At 42.7% G+C, this 23,235-nt stretch overlaps 1 protein-coding gene across 12 annotated transcripts in view; it reads left to right on the top strand.

The window, feature by feature from the left end:
• LOC124140779 (pyruvate kinase PKM-like) overlaps positions 1 to 23,235 on the top strand; it is an 82,810-nt gene that overhangs the window by 41,830 nt on the left and 17,745 nt on the right. For all 12 annotated transcript variants that reach the window (XM_046508533.2, XM_046508536.2, XM_046508535.2 and 9 more), the window contains exons 5-12: positions 2,459 to 2,578; positions 4,198 to 4,384; positions 6,867 to 7,009; positions 7,583 to 7,710; positions 8,919 to 9,069; positions 11,347 to 11,499; positions 15,659 to 15,825; positions 16,187 to 16,305. In XM_046508533.2, the coding sequence (XP_046364489.1) occupies positions 2,459 to 2,578; positions 4,198 to 4,384; positions 6,867 to 7,009; positions 7,583 to 7,710; positions 8,919 to 9,069; positions 11,347 to 11,499; positions 15,659 to 15,825; positions 16,187 to 16,305 (1,168 nt within the window). The remainder of the gene's footprint in view (positions 1 to 2,458; positions 2,579 to 4,197; positions 4,385 to 6,866; positions 7,010 to 7,582; positions 7,711 to 8,918; positions 9,070 to 11,346; positions 11,500 to 15,658; positions 15,826 to 16,186; positions 16,306 to 23,235) is intronic.

Raw genomic sequence — 23,235 nt, 5'->3', positions numbered from 1 at the left:
TTCTTCGACCATTGGTGGAGTACAATGATTATTTTCTGGTGTCTGAACTTTGAACTGTTTTGAAGGAAAGTTGAACAACTTCAGTAGTCTTGTTATTATAAAATAATTTTGACTGTTCCAAAATCATGAAAGGTTCAATCTTGACATGCTTTAAGTCTTGTTTTTTTTTTATCATTGCGTATCGAGATACGTATCGTATCGTGACCAGAATATCGAGATGCGTATCGTATCTTGACCTTCCTGTATCGTTGCAGCCCTAGATCTAAACACAATTACATTTAGTACGTGTGACTTCGTGTTTACACTGACAGCCATACAACAACCAGCTATATCGCGGAATAAAATAGTTCCTCAAAAAGAGAGGTGACATGAGCGTATGGATGCATAACTTGCTCTTCAGAAACATCTTACACAACACATGTGTTCAAGTAATATTACCATTAGATGAGAAAGGTTTGTAAAGAACTGCCTCAGTAAGTCAGTCAAAATCATAACGCGTCGTACTACATTTACATCAAATACAAGACGTCAAAATGACCGACACGATAAACGTGACGGGAGAGATTTCCGAAGTTGTTAATGTGTTAGGCATCATTGATCAACTGGCCGATCATTGAAAGGTGATTAAAGATGCGTCAAACAGACACTAAGGTAAATTCAGAGATTGCTGGAGACGGTCACTGTCAGTCTAGGCACAGATCGAGTCGATACTATGATAGTTTGGATGTGCGTTTCTTCGTTTGTTCATTAGGATGGGCCGTAGCGAGGATATTCCTGAACAATCATGCAGTCACGCATGAAACGCTGAGACCAAGATTAAAGGTTCTAAAAGATCAGAAAGAACGCTTATGTATGTTTTCGTGCTAGGGAATTCCCAGGGGTTTCCCCAGGAATGTGGAAGTAGTCCGTCAGTGTTTACATCATTTCAAGAACAAAGTCTCGTGAAAAACGTATGAATGTCAAAATGTGTCATTCATACACTTATGAACGTCAATATCGCGGTCATGTTACCGACCTCTCGTCCATTGGAAAAGCTGTATATCGTGTAAACTTCAAATTAAAAAATTATATCGTGTTATACCGGTATACCAGGTATACTGCTCATCTCCATGTTTAGCACTTTCCTGCGCTAAATATGATTGGACTTTTGCACATATCGATTGTCCAATCAGAGAACTTTTCCCAAAATCAACATCCAGGCTCCGAAATCATGGCTGCTGACCTAGCTAGTTGAATTTACACTGAACTTTTTTCTACCATGAAGCAAAAGCCAAGTATTTTCTAAGTCTTTCCAAGTTTTAAATCAGGTCGCCCAAGTACTGCGCTTTTTAAGCGGTATTTAAAGTATGAGAGTCGCTTTGTGGAACGGGGCCCTGGGCTTGACAAATACGCTGGCCAACTTGACAACTAGACTTTGTGCCTAGACATTTCTTCTGTGTTCTACTGGCACAGTGGCTAGTGCATTTATAGGAATCATGAACCCATATTTCCTTGCGCTGTGTGTTCGCGAAAAAGATTGTGTAACAATTGACTGTGATACAGATACAGTGTTTGACTGCAGATACAGTTTTCTACATAGTAAAGTCAGTGTTACGTTTTCAGTTGTCGCCATTTTGAAACCATGGATACAGGGGAGATAACAATGTGAGAGAAAAATCACTTCTGCATTTCTGCCGTTTTGTCAATCAATTCTGAAGGAAAAGTCATTTGTAAAATAATGTCTGTGTACACTTTAGGTTAAACAATACAAATAATAACAAGACTTGTTGCAAAATATTTTACCCAATTCACCAGAACAGAAATAATATTGCAATAAGTTTCGTTTGAAAAATGTGTTGCTATATACCTGTATGACGGTAATACCATCAGCCCCCTAATATTTCCTGCATCAGATGTCGGACATCCAATAGACGCTGGCTTCCATTTGACTGCATATGTGCATTGCGTATACAGGAACTGTTTTGCCATGAAAATGCGCAAAAACACTTAATCTTGCACTTTGTAACTTAAAGGAAGATTTATTCTAACTCACTCACCCACTCGCACACTCACCATGCTCACTCACTCACTCACTCACCCACACACCCCTCACTCACCCACAGGCTCACCCACTCACTCACACGCCCTCTCACTCACTCACTTACTCACTCACTCACTCACTCACTCACTCACTCACTCACTCACTCACTCACTCACTCACCCACCCACCCACTCACTCACTCACTCACTCACCCACCCACTCACTCAGTCACCCACTCACTCACCCACACACCCCTCACTCACTCACACGCCCTCTCACTCACTCACTCACTCACTCACTCACCCACTCACCCACCCACCCACCCACGCACTCACTCACTCACTCACTCACTCACCCACACACCCCTCACTCACCCACACGCTCACCCACTCTCTCACACGCCCTCTCACTCACTCACTCACTCACTCTGTGTTTCAGTATCACGAGGGCACCATCGAGAACGTAAGACAGGCCGCCAGTAGTTTCTCCCAAGCTCGTCCCATCGCCATCGCTCTGGACACCAAGGGGCCCGAGATCCGGACAGGTCTTATCAAGGGGGTGAGTTCTCTATAAGTACATCAGGTAGGGCCTCAAGGGGTGAGTTCTGTATAATTAAAACCGGGCAGGCCTCAAGGGGTGAGTTCTGTATAAGTACACCAGGACAGGCCTCAAGGGGTGAGTTCTGTATAAGTACATAAGGACAGACCTTAAGGGGTGAGTTCTGTATAATTAAAACCGAGCAGACCTCAAGCGGTGAGTTCTGTATAAGTACACCAGGACAGGCCTCAAGCGGTGAGTTCTGTATAAGTACAGCAGGACAGGTCTTATCAAGGGGTGAGTTCTATATAAGTACATCAGGACAGGCCTCAAGCGGTGAGTTCTGTATAAGTACATCAGGACAGGCCTCAAGGGGTGAGTTCTGTATAAGTACACCAGGACAGGCCTCAAGGGGTGAGTTCTGTATAAGTACACCAGGACAGGCCTCAAGGGGTGAGTTCTGTATAATTAAAACCGGACAGGCCTCAAGCAGTGAGTTCTGTATAAGTACACCAGGACAGGCCTCAAGTGGTGAGTTCTGTACAAGTACACCAGGACAGGCCTCAAGGGTTGAGTTCTGTATAATTAAAACCGGACAGGCCTCAAGGGGTGAGTTCTGTATAAGTACACCAGGACAGGCCTCAGGGGGTGAGTTCTGTATAAGTACACCAGGACAGGCCTCAAGCGGTGAGTTCTGTATAAGTACACCAGGACAGGCCTCAAGGGGTGAGTTCTGTATAAGTACACCAGGACAGGTCTTATCAAGGGGTGAGTTCTGTATAAGTACACCAGGACAGGTCTTATCAAGGGGTGAGTTCTTTATAAGTACACCAGGACAGGCCTCAAGGGGTGAGTTCTGTATAAGTATAATTCTGACTCACTCACTGTGTCTAATGCAGGGGATTTAGCTGTGTCAAGTGTCAGTACAAATTCACAAATCATGTTGAAGTTATAACCAATGATATCCAATGTTTTGTCTTTGTATACCCGTGAAGATCCATGGTAGAATAGGTCTTCAGCAACCAATGCTTGCCGTAAGAGGGGACTGTGCTTGTCGTAAGAGGGGACTAACAGGATCGGATGGTCAGGCTCGCTGACTTGGTTGATGCATGTCATCGTATCCCATTTGTGTGGATTGATGCTCATGATGTCAATCACTGGATTGTCTGGTCAAGACTTGATTATTTACATATGGTTGTAATATTGCTGAGTGCAGCGAACTAACAAACAAACAAACAAGTTATGGTTGGTTGGTTGGTTGGTTGTTTAACGCCACGTTCAGCAATATTCCAGCTATATGACGGCGGTCTGTAAATAATCGAGTCTGGACCAGACAATCCAGTGATGAATATCATGAGCATCGATCCACGCAATTGGGATCGATGACATGCATTAACCAAGTCAGCGAGCCTGACCACCCAATCCCGTTATTCGCCTTTTACGACAAGCATAGTCACCTTTTACGGCAAGCATGGGTTGCTGAAGACCTATTCTACCCCGGACCTTCACGGGTCCACAACTGCATTCAATGCAATTTGAAAATACCTCCTAATTTGAGAAAAAAGGAAATTTAAGAAAATGAGGTTTTCCTGCCAAGGACACTAAGTTTGGAGTCGTAGATCTATCCCTATATGTTCCAGGACCCATCTGCAGAGGTTGCTCTGAAGACCGGCAACACAATCAGACTGACAACCGACCCCCAGTTCTACGAACAGTGCTCCGAGGAGAGACTCTACCTTGACTACGTCAACATCACCAAGGTCATGAAGGTCGGGGAGAGAGTCTACATCGACGATGGCCTCATCTCTGTCGTGGTCAAAGAAATCGGTGAGATGTAGCTGTGTGTGAAAGTAGGGTCGAGTGTTGATGGGTCTTACGGCCTTTGAAACTTTCTCTAGCCCACTGGCTTGAGGCTGCTAAATTGTGCTGAAGACAAGTGATTATCGTCCTCATTGACCGTTAGTGTTTAAAGGGGAAGTGTACACGCAAAAATCACTTTCTTTCTTTTTCTAAACAAAACGCAATTTTAGAATTAATTAGTATCTGTGTTTGAAAATATACACTCATTTTTTTCACAGTGAACGTAGGAAGCTCACAATAGTGTGAAAATGATATGCCGTTATGAGGCCTTCGTTTTTCGAGCTAAACAGGCCTGAGTTATCCCCCTTAGATTATGACGTAATTGGTGCCAATTCAACTGGGTCCCTGTCTATTCTCAACGCAAAAGATATCAAGTACCAGTTTGCGGTAAAACAACATGGCCTACGACACACTCCGGCGCAGTGGTGACTCAGCATAACACTATGCTGGCTGGCATCTGAGACGCTAGAATCACACACCTGGACCTACACCACGTGAAGCGGCTCTAACAAAGCATGATGACGTCATAATGTTTATCAATTGGCACCAATGACGTCATATTACAAGGGGCATAAGCCATGGTGTTTTTGTTGAGGAAATAGAACACTTGGTAAATGTGAAAAATATAAATCGTTTTAATGCGAAAAATATGTTAATTAATTGTGATATTTTTATATTTTTGTCTATGACACTTCTATGTTAACACTTTTAATGTGGAAAAAGTACAAGAAAAATAGGTTCATTTCCGTGTGAACTTGCCCTTTAAGGACTGTAAGGGGTGGTCAGGTAGCCTAGTGGTTAAAGCGTTCGCTCATCACGCCGAAGACCCGGGTTCGATTCCCGACGTGGGTACAATGTGTGAAGCCCATTTCCGGTGTCCCCCCGCCGTAATATTGCTGGAATATTGCTAAAAGCGGCGTAAAATACTCACTCATTAAGGACTGTAATTCTGAACCCGTTCTCAGTGGTTCAATTTTGCTTCAAAACTGAAAATGTGCACTTAATCAGGGATGCATCTAGACCTGCTCAGAACCCTGCTACTTGGCCCTAAGTCTGCAGCAAATAACAGTAAAAATTCCCAATTTGAATTTAGAAAATTCCCAACTCCTCAGAATTTATGATTATATTTATGGATTATATATATGAATAGTAAAGATACAATTTTGAACAAAATCACACTATTTTCTCCCAATTTGTCTGCACGGCACTTACTGACGAAGTTTAGAATCCTCGATCAATCCCTCATAGATAGCATGAAGTCTCGTTTAAGCCCTGAAAACTAGTGAAATAAAGTTTCCACTGGTCCTAATAAAATGAATTTCTAATTTCTTTATGATGACTTGGAGTGTGGGAAGCAGATGTGTGCAGTAGTACTTGGTATAATGCTATAACACGATTTGAGAAACTGATCAATTCCATTTTACCGGTATGTGCGTTTTTCAAAATGATGCATATTTCATCATGTTGGTAAAGTTGACATAAGTGACAAGTAGAATAGAATTTTTTATCGAAAAAGCAAAACTATTCACAACTGGTCAGCTTCCTGTATATAATTGTTGCGTAGAGTGACGAAACAAAATGGCAGACAACTACGAAGGTGTCAAGTTGTGCCATTATTTAGGGTTTTGCTATATGTTATTATTATAAGGACAAGTGGTCAAAAACTGTTAGTTTCTATCGCTGTGCAATTTGTTGTAAGTATCACAATACAGGAATCATTGTTGCAGTAAATTGCAATACCAAAGTCAGGCCAGTTATCACCAATGTTTTGTTTCAACAAAGATCTATAAGGTACAAAGTATGGCATATATTATAAATGTATCCATTCTCTTGCAACTAAGGGGACACGGGGGCCCAGTCGTCTAAAGCGCTGCGATTCACTGTGCAGAGTTGCATCCCTTGGGCACGCCAGAAACCTATGATTGTGGATGCGAATCCCTGTTCGGGTGGTCAGGCTAGCTGACTTGGTTGATGCATGTCATCGGTCCCAATTGCGTGGATTGATGCTCATGATATCAATCACTGGCTTGTCTGGTCCAGACTCGATTATTTACAGACCGCCGTCATATAGCTGGAATATTGCTGAGTGCGGTGTTAAACAACAAACCAAACCAAGCAGTGGTAAACGTCTGAGACCTGCATCACTTCGAGCTTTCCTCCAACATTAAGCTGATACCGCCGTGTTACAACTGGAATACTGTTAAAAGTGGCATTAAACCCAACTCACTCACTCACTCACTCACTCACTCACTCACTCACTCACTCACTCACTCACTCACTCACTCAGAGCGTGTAGAGTAGGAGACGACTAACGGGATCGGGTGGTCATGCTCGCTGACCTTGTTGAAGCTGGAATATTGCTGAGTGCAGCGTTAAACAACAAACAAACAAACAAACAAACCAACACAGCGTGTAGGTTGAACACTGGTGAACACTGGTTACATTGCAGGTGTGGATTATCTGGACTGTGAGATCGAGAATGGAGGAGACCTAGGATCTAAGAAGGGCTGTAATCTCCCTGGAGTGGCAGTCGACCTCCCAGCTGTGTCTGAGAAGGATAAAGAAGATCTGCTTTTTGGTGTAAAACATAAGGTAGGTTTGTGATATCTTTGATTCTCATTGTACTGTGATGTGATACCATTTATCGCTGTGTATAAGGCGATCCCACGTATACGACGACCCCCGTGTACACGCCTTAAAAATCAACCCCAAATCCTATACTCCGTGTATAAGGCGACCTGGAATGAAGCACATCACAAGTGCGCACACAAGACTTATATATGCAATAAAAATATGTTTATCTTGCGTTGTTTTTTCTACGATGATTGGTCGCGTGTGTAACACAAGCGCATGTGTTGATTATGTTTCTAGGTTTGTCAGCACCATACCCGAAGTGGTAAACGTCTGAGACCTGCATCACTTCGGGCTTTCCTCCCACATTAAGCTGACACGCCGCGATATAACTGGAATACTGTTAAAAGCGGCGTTAAACCCAACTCACTCACTCACTCACTCACTCACTCACTCACTCCCCCACTCCCCCAAAAGATTGTGGAATTAAAAAAGGACTTTAAAAAACAGACGGTTGTCATCCAATCAGATTGCAACACTGAATCCCCTTCGTTTCACAGATAAACGATTACTGTCATGGTTGTGTGTTGCTAGGTCGACATGGTGTTTGCCTCCTTCATCCGAAGTGGTGAAGGCATCAAGGAGATCAGAAGCATCCTCGGAGAGGAAGGCAAGAACATCCGCATCATTGCCAAGATTGAAAACCATGAGGGAGTCAAAAGGTAAAAATACAAACTTTCTTTAGACCCGTGAAGATCTGGGGTAGAATAGGTCTTCACCAACCCATGCTTGCCGTAACAGGTGACTATGCTTGTCTTAAGAGGCGACTAACGGGATCGGGTGGTCGGGCTCGCTGACTTGGTTGATGCATGTCATCGATCCCAGTTGCGTGGACCGATGCTCATGATGTCAATCACTAGATTGTCTGGTCCAGACTCGATTACTTACAGACCGCCGTCATACAGCTGGAATATTGCTGATTGCAGCGTTAAACAACAAACAAACAAACACTCCCCAATTACCACTGGGATAAAGCTGTTTTGCAACAGTGGCAACAAACAAACATACAAAATTTCTTTCCACTCTTTCCCAAAGGTGTTGAATTCAACTAAAGGCCCTTAGAAGTTTGGAGCATTATGATTCCCTGTGCATGAGGAAGCAGTTGGTCACAAACACCTGCAAAGTTGCTGATGCGACATAAAGCATTGTTATACCTCTATTAAGAATCTCGCGATTCCATTGGTTAATTCGTACCACGTGATGAAACAGTATATTTCGATGTAGATCCCCCAAATCACTTGACTGACACAGACCTCGAACATTGACTCTTCACATTATCTGTATAGACCTGTCATGTGATGAATATTGACTCATCTGCTAGAAAACAAGATGGCGTCTGGTACGAACATTTTACAGTTCGTAGATAAGTTGCTTTTACAAAACAGATGACTGTTTTAGACTTCATAAACTTTAAAGCGAGTTTTGGGATAACAAAACAAGTGATTACTCTTGATGAGGTAAATATGCAAAAGCAAGGAACCTCGGACTTGAACCCATCAGCGTTCTTACCGGACCAAGGCCGAAGTCCACCTTGGGTCCTTGTTCTTGCATATTGACCTTGTCAAAAGTAATTATTTGTATAGTATTCACTGGCTCCTGTAACCATGGTAACTGGGTGATGCCTGGTCACATGGGATTGTTAATTTCTTAACCGCTGTTTTGGGGGGTATGACGGTGGTGATGTCCAAACACAATTTTTTTTCATCTTTTCACCACTATTTGTTTGTATCCAGGTACTGATCCGTCGAATGTGCTTGAATACACAGTGCTGATGGGTCGACCACTATTGGCTTATTCTTAGCTATAGTCGACCAATCAGGATGACACTATTACAAGTGGCTATACATTAATTGACTGACTTTGTCTGCAGGTTCGATGAGATCTTGCAGGAGGTCGATGGCGTGATGGTTGCCCGTGGCGACCTGGGTATTGAGATTCCAGCAGAGAAAGTATTCTTGGCCCAGAAGATGATGATTGGCCGTTGTAACCGGGCTGGGAAACCTGTCATCTGTGCTACTCAGGTAAGATCGGTTGGTTAGTTGGTTGGTTGGTTGGGCTGGGAAACTTGTCATCTGTGCTACTCAGGTAAGATCGGTTGGTTAGTTGGTTGGTTGGTTGGGCTGGGAAACTTGTCATCTGTGCTACTCAGGTAAGATCGGTTGGTTGGTTGGTTGGTTGGGCTGGGAAACCTGTCATCTGTGCTACTCAGGTAAGATCAGTTGGTTGGTTGGTTGGTTGGGCTTGGAAACCTGTCATCTGTGCTACTCAGGTAAGATCAGTTGGTTGGTTGGTTGGTTGGGCTGGGAAACCCGTCATCTGTGCTACTCACGTATGATCAGTTGGTTGGTTGGTTGGTTGGTTGGGCTGGGAAACCTGTCATCTGTGCTACTCAGGTATGATCGGTTGGTTGGGCTGGGAAACCTGTCATCTGTGCTACTCAGGTATGATCGGTTGGTTGGTTGGTTGGTTGGTTGGGCTTGGAAACCTGTCATCTGTGCTACTCAGGTAAGAGCGGTTGGTTGGTTGGTTGGTTGGTTGGGCTTGGAAACCTGTCATCTGTGCTACTCTGGTAAGAGTGGTTGGTTGGTTGGTTGGGCGGGCTGGGAAACCTGTCATCTGTGCTACTCAGGTATGATCGGTTGGTTGGTTGGTTGGTTGGTTGGTTGGGCTTGGAAACCTGTCATCTGTGCTACTCAGGTAAGAGCGGTTGGTTGGTTGGTTGGGCTGGGAAACCTGTCATCTGTGCTACTCAGGTAAGATCGGTTGGTTGGTTGGTTGGTTGGTTGGGCTTGGAAACCTGTCATCTGTGCTACTCAGGTATGATCGGTTGGTTGGTGCACTCAGCAATGCTCCAGCTTTGTGACTGCGGTCTGTAAATAACCAAGTCTGGATCAGTGATTGACATCATGAGCATCGATCCACGAAATTGGGATACAATGACATGCATCAACCAAGTCATATAGCTGGAATATTGCTGAGTGCGGCGTTAAACAACAAACAGAGATGTCTGATTGTGTTGACAGATGTTGGAGAGTATGACTGTGTTAACAGATGATGTAGGTGTCTGATTGTGTTGACAGGTGTTGGATCTTTTTATTTGTGCTGACAGATGTTGGAGCTATCTTATTGTGCTGACAGATGTTGGAGATGTCAGATTGTGTTGACAGATATTGGAGATGTCAGATTGTGTTGACAGATATTGGAGATGTCAGATTGTGTTAACAGATATTGGAGATGTCAGATTGTGTTAACAGATATTGGAAATGTCAGATTGTGTTGATATATATTGGAGATGTCAGATTGTGTTGACATATATTGGAGATGTCAGATTGTGTTGACAGATATTGGAGATGTCAGATTGTGTTGACAGATATTGGAGATGTCAGATTGTGTTAAGAGATGTTTGAGATGTCAGATTGTGTTAACATATATTGGAGATGTCAGAATGTGTTGACAGATATTGGAGATGTCAGATTGTGTTGACAGATGTTGGAGATGTCAGATTGTGTTAACAGATATTGGAGATGTCAGATTGTGTTAACAGATGTTGGAGATCTCAGATTGTGTTAACAGATGTTGGAGACGTCGGATTGTGTTGACAGGTGTTGGAGATGTCGGATTGTGTTAACAGATGTCGGAGATGTCGGATTGTGTTGACAGATGTTGGAGATATCGGATTGTGTTGACAGGTGTTGGAGATGTCGGATTGTGTTAACAGATGTCGGAGATGTCGGATTGTGTTGACAGATGTTGGAGATGTCGGATTGTGTTGACAGGTGTTGGAGATGTCAGATTGTGTTGACATATATTGGAGATGATAGATTGTGTTAACAGATATTGGAGATGTCAGAATGTGTTGACAGATATTGGAGATGTCAGATTGTGTTGACAGATGTTGGAGATGTCAGATTGTGTTAACAGATATTGGAGATGTCAGATTGTGTTAACAGATGTTGGAGATGTCGGATTGTGTTGACAGGTGTTGGAGATGTCGGATTGTGTTGACAGATGTTGGAGATGTCGGATTGTGTTAACAGATGTCGGAGATGTCGGATTGTGTTGACAGATGTTGGAGATGTCGGATTGTGTTGACAGGTGTTGGAGATGTCGGATTGTGTTGACAGGTGTTGGAGATGTCGGATTGTGTTGACAGGTGTTGGAGATGTCGGATTGTGTTGACAGATGTTGGAGATGTCGGATTGTGTTAACAGATGTTGGAGATGTCAGATTGTGTTGACATATATTGGAGATGTCAGATTGTGTTAACAGATATTGGAGATGTCAGATTGTGTTAACAGATGTTGGAGAGCATGGTGAAGAAACCCCGTCCCACCCGTGCAGAGACAAGTGACGTCGCCAACGCCGTCCTGGATGGTGCCGATTGTGTGATGTTGTCCGGAGAAACAGCCAAGGGAACCTACCCCCTTGAGTCAGTCAAAATGATGCACCATGTGAGTACTAATTTTTATTTAAAAAATATAATCATCTTGGTTCTCAGGCACCGCACCGCCTGCATCATTATAAAGTCTGCCTCACGTTTAATTTTTATTTCCATCTTCCAAAAGAATACAAAAATCCAATACATAAAAACAATGCGATCAAATAGAGCATGCCATTACTTCCCTTTACATGCACACTGCTTTACTGTGGCGCGGTCGGGTAGCCTAGTGGTTAAAGCGTTCGCTCGTCACGCCGAAGACCCGGGTTCGATTCCCGACATGGGTACAATGTGTGAGGCCCATTTCAGGTGACCCCCGTCGTGATATTGCTGGAATATTGCTGAAAGCGGCGTAAAACCATACTCACTCACTCACTGCTTTACTGCACATCTTGTGTTATGGTAATGGCGGCAATAGGAGTTTGTATGCTTGTTATACCCCCGTTTATTAAGTAAATCAGGGGTATATTGCGTTCCTTCCGTCCGTCCGTCTGTCCGTCCTTCAGTCCGAGCTTTTGTATGGCCCATAACTTTTTAACCATGCACCCTAGCTTCACCAAACTTGCTACACACATTTACCACAATGAGTACTTGTGCCTTTTGCTAGTTTGAAGATTCTGAACTTTTTAATTTTTGCCGTTTCCATAGAATCATCGTGAAACATAAATTTTGGGTAGAGTTTTTGTACGATCCATGTTTACATTATTATGTATCCTATAGCTTCAGCAAACTTGCTACATTAACCACTATGATTGTTTTTATCTTTTATAAGATTCTGAAAGTTTTCTCTTTTGCTGTTTTCATGGAAACATGATGGAATTTAGAAATTTTGATGACTGGTTTTGTATAGCTAATATATTTTCCAAAATTGTTTCCACTCATGTAGATCATCATAAGTATCTGTGCTTTGTGTTAGATTGAATTTATGAATTCTTAACCATATCTGTTAAGGCTAGATGAAAATTATTAATTTATTGATTTTCTAATATGATAATGTTCCATTTTTTATGTGTTTTTATATCAACAATTTTTGGTCCTTTTGATAATTCTTCTTATGTAACTCCTCAATCAAATTTTTATTCAAAGGTGTTCATGGTGATCACCTTCCTCATAGTGAACACTGGTAACATGGGAGATTTGTGGGGGGGTCAATTGTCACTGGAACTCAATCTTAGTTTTTAAAACATTGAAGTTAAAATCAGTTAGGAATATGTAATATTTCATTAAGTAACAAACTATTTACTATTTGTTGTTGACCAGCAGGGATAACGGGGGTATGTGAGCTTTGCTCACTTCTTTCTTGTTTGTGTAGGGAGGCCCTTTCCCAGGTTGATGGTACACAACTGTTATTTGGTTACTAGTACATACTAGTTTGAACACACTATATTTTCAAAAGTCATTGCCATTGCAGAGAACCAATTCTTATATTTTTTTAAGCCTTAAACAAGCTTGAACAGATCTCATACAGACAGGTCACACATGTTGCTGTGGCACGTTTCTCAAACATCTAACTGAAAGAAGCTGATGTGATTCTGAATCTACTTCTCTCAAAAAAATATAGTCTTGGTTTTTTTAAGCCTTAAGTAATGAAATGGTGTAGTCTTTGGAGAATACCAATGCACCAAACTATCAATGTATTGCAGTTTGTTACCTATGATAGCACTGTATAGTACTCCAGATTAGAGTTACTTCCCTTTGGTTTAAGTGGGAACAGGCTGACTGTGAGACTGTCGACAATACTTTATTCATTTGGGGGCACGGGTGGCCCAGTAATCTAAAGTGCCGCGATTCGCTGTGCAGAGTTGCGTCCCTTGGGCACGCCAGAAACCTATGATTGTGGGTTCGAATCCCGGTTTGCCCCGATTATGTTTCTAGGTTTGTCAGCACCATACCCGTGCTCGTGGGTTTCACCGAACATAACATAAATTATTTGACATGGTTTGTTAATTATTAATATATTATACATTTATATACTGCACTTATCCAGGAACTAGTACCTGCACAAATGCAACAATGACAGTGACCACAATACTGTCAAATTAAATATTATGAGAGTGTTGTCTTTTGAAGACATCTTTGCATATAATATGTTGTTATGGATATTTTTAGGTACAGGGTATGTAAATGCACATGACCTGCTACTATTACCTATCACCTGCTACTGTTACCTATCACCTGCTACTGTTACCTATCACCTGCTACTATTACCTATCACCTGCTACTATTACCTAGCACCTGCTACTATTACCTAGCACCTGCTACTATTACCTAGTACCTGCTACTCTTACCTATCATCTGCTACTCTTACCTATCACCTGCTACTGTCACCTATCACCTGCTACTGTCACCTATCACCTGCTCCTATTACCTATCACCTGCTACTATTACCTATCACCTGCTACTATTACCTAGCACCTGCTACTGTTACCTAGTACCTGCTACTGTTACCTATCACCTGCTACTGTTACCTAGCACCTGCTACTGTTACCTAGCACCTGCTACTGTTACCTATCACCTGCTACTATTACCTAGCACCTGCTACTATTACCTAGTACCTGCTACTGTTACCTATCATCTGCTACTGTCACCTATCACCTGCTACTGTTACCTATCACCTGCTCCTATTACCTATCACCTGCTACTATTACCTATCACCTGCTACTATTACCTAGCACCTGCTACTGTTACCTAGCACCTGCTACTGTTACCTAGCACCTGCTACTGTTACCTAGCACCTGCTACTGTTACCTATCACCTGCTACTATTACCTAGCACCTGCTACTGTCACCTATCACCTGCTACTATTACCTATTACCTGCTACTGTTACCTATCACCTGCTACTGTTACCTATCACCTGCTACTATTACCTATCACCTGCTACTATTACCTAGCACCTGCTACTATTACCTATCACCTGCTACTGTTACCTATCACCTGCTACTGTTACCTAGCACCTGCTTCCATTACCTATCACCTGCTACTGTTACCTATCACCTGCTACTATTACCTATTACCTATCACCTGCTACTATTACCTAGCACCTATCACCTGCTACTGTTACCTATCACCTGCTACTATTACCTATCACCTGCTACTATTACCTAGCACCTATCACCTGCTACTATTACCTAGCACCTGCTACTGCTACCTATCACCTGCTACTGTCACCTATCACCTGCTACTGTTACCTATCACCTGCTACTGTTACCTATCACCTGCTACTGTTAACTATCACCTGCTACTGTTACCTATCACCTGCTACTGTCACCTATCACCTGCTACTGTTACCTATCACCTGCTACTGTTACCTATCACCTGCTACTATTACCTATCACCTGCTACTGTTACCTATCACCTGCTACTATTACCTATTACCTATCACCTGCTACTATTACCTAGCACCTATCACCTGCTACTGTCACCTATCACCTGCTACTGTTACCTATCACCTGCTACTATTACCTATCATCTGCTACTATTACCTATCACCTGCTACTGTCACCAGTCACCTGCTACTGTTACCTAGCACCTGCAAATGTTACCTAGCACCTGCTACTGTTACCTAGCACCTGCTACTGTTACCTAGCACCTGCTACTATCACCTATCACCTGCTACTATTACCTATCACCTGCTACTATTACCTATCACCTGCTACTGTTACCTATCACCTGCTACTATTACCTATCACCTGCTACTGTTACCTAGCACCTGCTACTGTTACCTAGCACCTGCTACTATTACCTATCACCTGCTACTATTACCTGTCACCTGCTACTGTTACCTGTCACCTGCTACTATTACCTATCACCTGCTACTATTACCTGTCACCTGCTTCTATTACCTGTCACCTGCTTCTATTACCTATCACCTGCTACTGTTACCTGTCACCTGCTACTATTACCTAGCACCTGCTACTGTTACCTATTACCTGCTACTGTTACCTAGCACCTGCTACTGTTACCTAGCACCTGCTACTGTTACTTATCACCTGCTACTGTTACCTAGCATCTGCTACTATTACCTAGCACCTGCTACTGTTACCTAGCACCTGCTACTATTACCTATCACCTGCTACTGTCACCTATCACCTGCTACTGTTACCTAGCACCTGCTACTGTTACCTAGCACCTGCTACTATCACCTATCACCTGCTACTGTCACCTGTTGTAGATCTGCAGAGAAGCTGAGTCAGCTGTATTCCATAACCAGTTGTTTGAGGAACTCCGCAAGGAGACTCCCATCTTCACTGATGCTGCTCACACCATCGCCATCGCTGCTGTAGAGGCGTCCTTCTCAGCCATGGCAGCCGCCATCATCGTCATCACAACCTCGGGCAGGTGAGTTCATGCAGGACGCCCACCGACTTGAAAGTCCTTGAATTCAGATTCGGCCTTGAAAGTGGATAATGTGCAGCCTTGAAATAGCTTTGAGATTTGACGACTATCCAATGACTGAAAAACAGGTTTTTCCTGACCTGATGCTGCACAGTGCTATAGGTGTAGAGTCAGGTAAGTCTAAAAACATTGCATTTAATCAGAAATGCTCATAATCAGGTTACGTTCAGTGATATCAATCAAAATTGATCTGACATCCAGTAATTTTTTTCACCCCCCTCTAACATGCAACCAAATAAATGTCTGGACATTTAAAAAAAACTTTTTTTAAAAAGTGTGCTTATTTTCGTTCTGTTTTCCCCAGATCTGCCTACCTCGTGTCAGCCTACCGCCCCCGTTGCCCGATCCTGGCAATCACACGCAACGCTCAGACTGCACGACAGTGCCACCTGTACAGGGGCATCTTCCCCATCCACTACAGTGGTAAGTCAAGGGAGATAACCCATGCTACACTGTGGTACACCTCTATAAGTGTGACTCACCTGCAGTCACCCATCATTGCATGTACGTAGCACAAGTTTGGTGACATGTCTTGCAAGTGTTTCAGGATGTGATATTCACGAAATTCCATAAGTAAGTTAAAAAGTTGTTTCAACATTATGTTGATTATTAAGACTGAAAACTGTGGCAAGTTGAGCTGCAGCAAACTCGGACAGAGGAGGCTGAGCACACTAGTCCTGTCCCTTGTGACATACGTTTGCACATGAACTGAAGCCATCTTCATCTTCCTAAGTTTACAAGACAATATGAAAAAAAACCCACTGAAATTAGAAAAATAAATTACGTTTTATTTTTACGGGTGGGGGCGACTCTATTTTTTCAGTTAGGTGAAATGAAAAGATTTCATCACTAGTGTTATTAGGAAATGGAGAATAATATATAGAAACATCTTTATTTTAACCCCAAAACCCAAACTGGTAATTATTCAAAACTTGTTTGTTTTTAATTCATTCATACCAATCTGAAAGTTTGAATGCCAACATTGAATTTTAGGCTCAAATGTTGACAAATCAACCAACAAAATGTAAAAGGCCAGAGTTAGCTTTTCTTCCCTGTTTGCCTCCCTACACAGCACCTGCCTTGCGTCATACAATTTCCTCACGTACCTTGAGATGAAGAAGAGCCGTGCAATACTCACCATCTTTCTTAGCTTTGTGAAATAAACGCCATATACATAGTCCCTCCTAGCATCTAGCACAGCTATCAACAGTCAGTGTTCAAGGACCTGTGAAAATCGTGGGTAAGATTTGTCTTCAGTATCCCTGAACATGAAAATGATTCAGAAAATAAACTGAAACAACCAACTGTGCAAAGTGTATTGACGAGGTCAGTGGCAGAGTAACTTCAGAGGTATGCCTGTTTACATTTAAATCATGATTTTTACATCATCATCAGTGCAGTACATCCTTGATATAACTTCTGATTAATTGTTTCTTTCTTTCAAGGTTGTTGACGTTGTGTATGTGCAGGTTGAATGTTGTTAGAACACATTTGAAGTTAAGACACCTGGAACTCAACATAGATTTGTTTCAGTGGATTTGCCATGGCAGCTCAAGCTGAGAGGATACTAACTGGGTTTTGTTTCAGCTCATTGCGCCTTCACTCACTCCTAGCAGTGCCTTTATCTTTACTGTACAGATCCAACATCCAGATGTAACTGGACCTGGACCGTGGTTTAGTGGTAGAGTGTCCGCCCGGAGAGCGGAAGGTCCGGGGTTCGATCCCAGGCTGCGTGATACCCCAAATAACTTTAAAAGTTGGTACTTGTTGTTACCCTGTCTTGCGCTCGGCATTAAGGGGCTAAAACAAGGACTGGTTGGCTCAGAGTCAGTATACTGTGTCTGAGTTGGGTATTCATGTTAAACTGTGGCATGGTATCTCAGTGAGCTAGCACCATGAATCGGCATCAGTCCGGTCTAGTACAAGCAGGCACACTCACACACACACGTCACGTGCATGCACGTCACTATATTAGACTAACGTCTTGTCTCTGAAATGAACATATTTTACACAAAAAACAGTTGTTAAGTTATAGTTATAATTATAATATATTATAAAAAAGCAGCCCAGAGGCTTTCTTCATATTCCTGATACTGCAGTAATCTAGACTTGCCAAACATTATAGACTTGCATGGGCCTTATTGGATATATTTGTTTCAGGGTCTGTATGACAGACTAGTCGCCATATAAGTGCAATGATCATGGACGTGACATTAAACCCCATTTCACTTCATCCATCTCACCTCACCTCACCTCACCTCAGACTAGTCGCCATATAAGTGCAATGATCATGGACGTGACATTAAACCCCATTTCACTTCATCCATCTCACCTCACCTCACCTCACCTCAGACTAGTCGCCATATAAGTGCAATGATCATGGACGTGACATTAAACCCCATTTCACTTCATCCATCTCACCTCACCTCACCTCACCTCACCTCACCTCACCTCACCTCACCTCACCTCACCTCAGATACATTTGCATCTCTATGGAAGCCTTGGGAGAATGCGACATTTACATGTACAGTTATAAATTCGATATGACTGGTCCTGGGGACTAGCTGGAACATTTCACAAGTCAACGGATTTTGTTCTGGTTCTGTTTAAACGAGACAAAAATGTTTACTGTTTACATTTTATCACAGTCCCAGTTTGCATCAAAATTGAAGCACTGAGAGCTGGTTTAAAATTATAGTCCAGGGCCCACAACGATCTTAGCGCTAAGACTAACTTAAGCCTATGTTAATGTATAGGAGTTAAGATGATCTTAGCGCTAAGATCGCTTTGTGCAAGTGGGCCCTGAAGTGCCATCAGTGAGGACGACCATCATGACCTTTTGTCCTCGTCCAGCTCAGTTTAGTAGTCTCAGGCTAGTGGACAAGCATAAACTGCAAAGGATTGGCATTCAGGGTTTTTTATGTAGGCATCTTCGGAGGACGATATTCGGCAAATTATTGAAAAAAATCTATAATTCAAAATTTAAGAATTCCGATAATTGTCATAACAACCTATTGTTTAATTTCTTAAAGGGGAAGGAAGAGTGAATTCAATGTTAAGATACATATTTGGGTGCCCCTAGTCGTGTAAGGTGCTGCAATTCGCTGTGCAGAGTTAAACCCCTCAGCTTCCTGGTCCCTTGGCATGATGAAACTGTTGCTGAAGATTCGGGGTAGAATAGGTCTTCAGCGACCCATGTGTGCCATAAAAGGTGACAACGCTTGTCGTAAGAGGCGACTAACAGGATCGGCTGGTCAGGCTCGCTGACTTGGTTCATGCATGTCATCGTATTCCAAATGCATGGATCAATGCTCGTGATGTCAATCACTGGATTGTCTCGTCCAGACTCGATTATTTACAGACCGCCGTCAGATAGCTGGAATGTTGCTGAGTGCGGCTTAACAACAAATAAACAAACAAACAAACAAACAAACACTTGTCCCGGACAAGGGGAGGTAACTGCTGTGTTTTTATGGCATGTGAAGTGGAAGTTATGCCATACTGACAAGCGGAGGGATGTGGAGTCGCCCGTCTGACCTTCAAGAGTGTGTGGATATGTTCAAAGGGAGGTAATCACTTTACTCTTATCCATGCTCCCAACACGGTTCAATGGTGTAGTTTTCCTCTGCTTTCATCCGATGTCTTTCCCATAAAACGTGCAACTTGTTGAAATATTCACATCACGTTGTCCTTTAATTTACTGATTTGATATAAGGTTGTTTTACAGTCTGTGGTGAAACTTTCTATGCATGGAGTTACATTTTGGCTGGAATAACAAGTCTATGCATAATACAATCAAAATAGCTCACCGAAATCAAAATCAGGTTCGTAAACTGTCGTGCAGATTTCGGTCGATTTCAGGATTTGCAAAGCATGTGCACCGCCAACTCGTTGTCAGCAGATATTTTCCAAATCTGTTCATGTTTTTAACCAAGGTGCTCACGTGATTTGATGCATTTCGTGATTTAAGACCCGTTTTATCATATATATAACTGGATTACTGTTAAAAGTTAAACTGTTAAACCCAACTCACTCACTTACTCAATTGCTGGATTGTCAAGTCCAGACATGATTATTTACAGACCGCCGTTGTATAGCTGGAATATTGCTGAGTACGGCGTAAAACAACAAACCAACCGAAGTTGTGGTGGCAAATGGGTGTAGGGTGAATATAGAATGGAGGTAAAATACAGGTATTCGGGGATGGGTAGTTGGTTTGTTGTGCTTCAATGGTGCCTGCTTTCCTCCTGTAGTGCTGCTGTAATTATTCTGTGTCTGAGGATGTCAAATTTAATAAAATGAGACATGTTTGATGTTACTAGTTACTCAAGAATGTTCAAACCACAATGAGGGCGGTCGGGTAGCCTAGTGGTTAAAGCATTTGCTCGTCATGCCCGAAGACCCGGGTTCGATTCCCAACATGGGTACAATGTGTGAAGCCCATTTCTGGTGTCCCCCGCCGTGATATTGCTGGAATATTGCTATATAAAAAAAAAGCGGCGTAAAACCTCACTCACTCACTCACTCACTCACTCACTCACTCACTCACTCACTCACTCACTCACTCACTCACTGGCATTTGGCCAGTGGACCAGTGTATCTGTCTGGTGGACCAGTGCATTTGTTTAGTGGATCAGCGTATGTGTCTAATGTACATTATAGCTAAAATGGATAGAATTATCATTAAACCGCCCGCATGTAATCAGAAATAAGCGGGCCACTGTAACTTGATAATGCCCTCATATTGTTTGACGACGGGCCATTGTTAGGTGACGTTGTGTTTCTTTTTATTTGATATAAAATTCCATCCATTTTAGCTATAATAACGGTAACGCTACTTTTCAGGGCATTATCATTTGTAGCAGTCCTCGGTCTTTTCAACTGCCCTCCTTTGCCGGCAGTTTATTGAAGACCTCAGGCTTCTGAAAATGATAATGCCCTGAAAAATAGCGTTACCCTTTTGGGGGGCACGGGTGGCCCAGTCGTCTAAGGCGCCGCGATTCGCTGTGCAGAGTTGCGTCCCTTGGGCACGCCAGAAACCTATGATTGTGGGTTCGAATCCCGGTTCGCCCCGATTATGTTTCTAGGTTTGTCAGCACCATACCCGTGCTCATGGGTTTCACCAAAGTGGTAAACGTCTGAGACCTGCATCACTTCGGGCTTTCCTCCCACATTAAGCTGACACGCCGCGATATGACTGGAATACTGTTAAAAGCGGCGTTAAACCCAACTCACTCACTCACGTTACCCTTTTAAGAGTATTTTGTAGACCTGCATGTTTGTGGCCTCTGTAGGAGTGGATACCGTGTGTTGCACCTCTGCTGCTGACGTTCTGTCCTCGGTGACATAGTATAGTGTGTAGAGCTTCAAAAATGTTGAAACATCAGAATAATGATCACATTGTAATAATGTGAAGTCAAAATTACTCTTTTGTGTGTCCACACTTCACTGACTAAACAGATCCAGTGATGCTCATATCCAGCCTTTGTCAGGTCATTTATCCATTTCCAAATGAAATCAAAATTTCTGAATATTTTATCGTTCTGCTTTGAACATGTCCTGTCATATTTATACTGATGTACATCCTTTGGCAGGGTTAGATATTAACTTAAATTCACCAGTCCGTAAAATCTTCTACGCGCTTGCCATCTAATTAGTGTTAATTTGGTAGTCCACAAGGAAATGTCTCTTGTCCTTCCTGACTGATTGTTGCTAATCTTGGACTGGCAGACTTGTGTTAATTTCGAACCCTGTTTTTAGAATTCCTGCATGCCTGTGTTGTATCTGTCTGCCAAACCCACTGTAACCATGGTAACCTTGCTTGTTGTGCCTCAGGAACTGCTTCAAGCTGTCAAGTCTTTTTGAATAAACTGTCATGTTGAGAAGATTGCTGCTATATTATATATATCATAGCTGCTAGTGAATTATTCCTGAACACGCCTTTAAACCCCATTTCACCTTATCTCACATATGCATAGCTACCAACTGTCTTTTTTGTAAGTTTTGTTAATTTCCAACTAAAAATACGAAATATGATTACTTCCTTTCCAATCTAGAAAAGGGTCGGTCGGGTAGCCTAGTGGTTAAAACGTTCGCTCGTCACACCGAAGACCCGAGTTCGATTCCCAATGTGTACAATGTGTGGAGCCCATTTCTGGTGTCCCCCGCTGTGAAATTGCTGGAATATTGCTAAAAGCTGCGTAAAACCATACTCACTCACTCACTCACTCCAATCTAAAAAAAGAAAATCCCAAGGACTAAATTTTCCTAGACACCAGTAAAGAGAGGGTAATTATTTAAAATTACACAGCGTGCTACAGCCATGAGCGCGTCTTGTTTTATGAAGTCTCTGAGAAACTCCACTCGTATGTTTTGGAAGTTGCTGGAGTCAAAATAGTGATAAAATATTGTTGGGTTCAGGGCCTACTTGCACAAAGCGATCTTAGCGCTAAGATGATCGTAACTCCCATACTTTAACATAGGCTTACGATAGTCTTAGCGCTAAGATCGCTTCGTGCAAGTGGGTTCTGGTGTCCCAACCAGAAGATCGTAACAAAATACACATGTACTGATTGAAATTTGGGCAAGTTGGCCGCTATGCCTCTGATGAGTTACACAGGCATTGCAAGATTTGCATAACCTGATGTGAATGTTGAAAGCTCAAGAAACTCCATTAGGTGGTTGAATATTCTCAAAGACCATGGTACGATTCCCATGTAAGTACTATGTGTGAAGTCCATTTCTTGTTTCACCGTCATATTGTTTACATTTTGCTAATAACGGCGTGAAACCATCACAATTTTCTGTTAATGAGAAAGTGGACTTAGATCTAGATGTTAATGTTGCCTGAATCGTTATTGCTGACACTGCACGTTTGCCATCGTCAATGCTTCACGGTATTGTATACACTACGTTCCTCCATCATCCATGAATACACACCGCCTCCGTGGTCTAGTGGTAGAGCGTCCGCCCGAAGAGCGGAAGGTCCGGGGTTCGATCCCCGGCCGCATCATACCAAAAGATGTTAAAAGATGATACTTGTTGTTACCCTGTCTGGCGCTCGGCATTAAAGGGCTAAAACAAGGACTGGTTGGCTCGGAGTCAGTATACTGTGTCTGAGTGGGGTATTCATGTTAAACTGCGGCATGGTATCTCAGTGGGCTAGCACTATACATCAGTCCGGACTAGTACAAGCAGCCACACACTCATACCTGCATGCACGTCGCTATATAAGTGCAATAATCTTTGACGCGACACTAAGAGGCAACACTCATGGGTCACCTGCCCGACTGTTGGTTTGAACGTTATGTCAAACACTGTACATGTGCCATTGCCTTGCTGCAATCTGCCCAC

Source organism: Haliotis rufescens, unplaced genomic scaffold (genome assembly GCF_023055435.1).
Source record: "Haliotis rufescens isolate VD_foot unplaced genomic scaffold, xgHalRufe1.0.p SCAF_60, whole genome shotgun sequence".
Lineage (NCBI taxonomy): Eukaryota > Metazoa > Mollusca > Gastropoda > Lepetellida > Haliotidae > Haliotis > Haliotis rufescens.
This window is presented reverse-complemented; position numbering and strand designations above follow the sequence as displayed.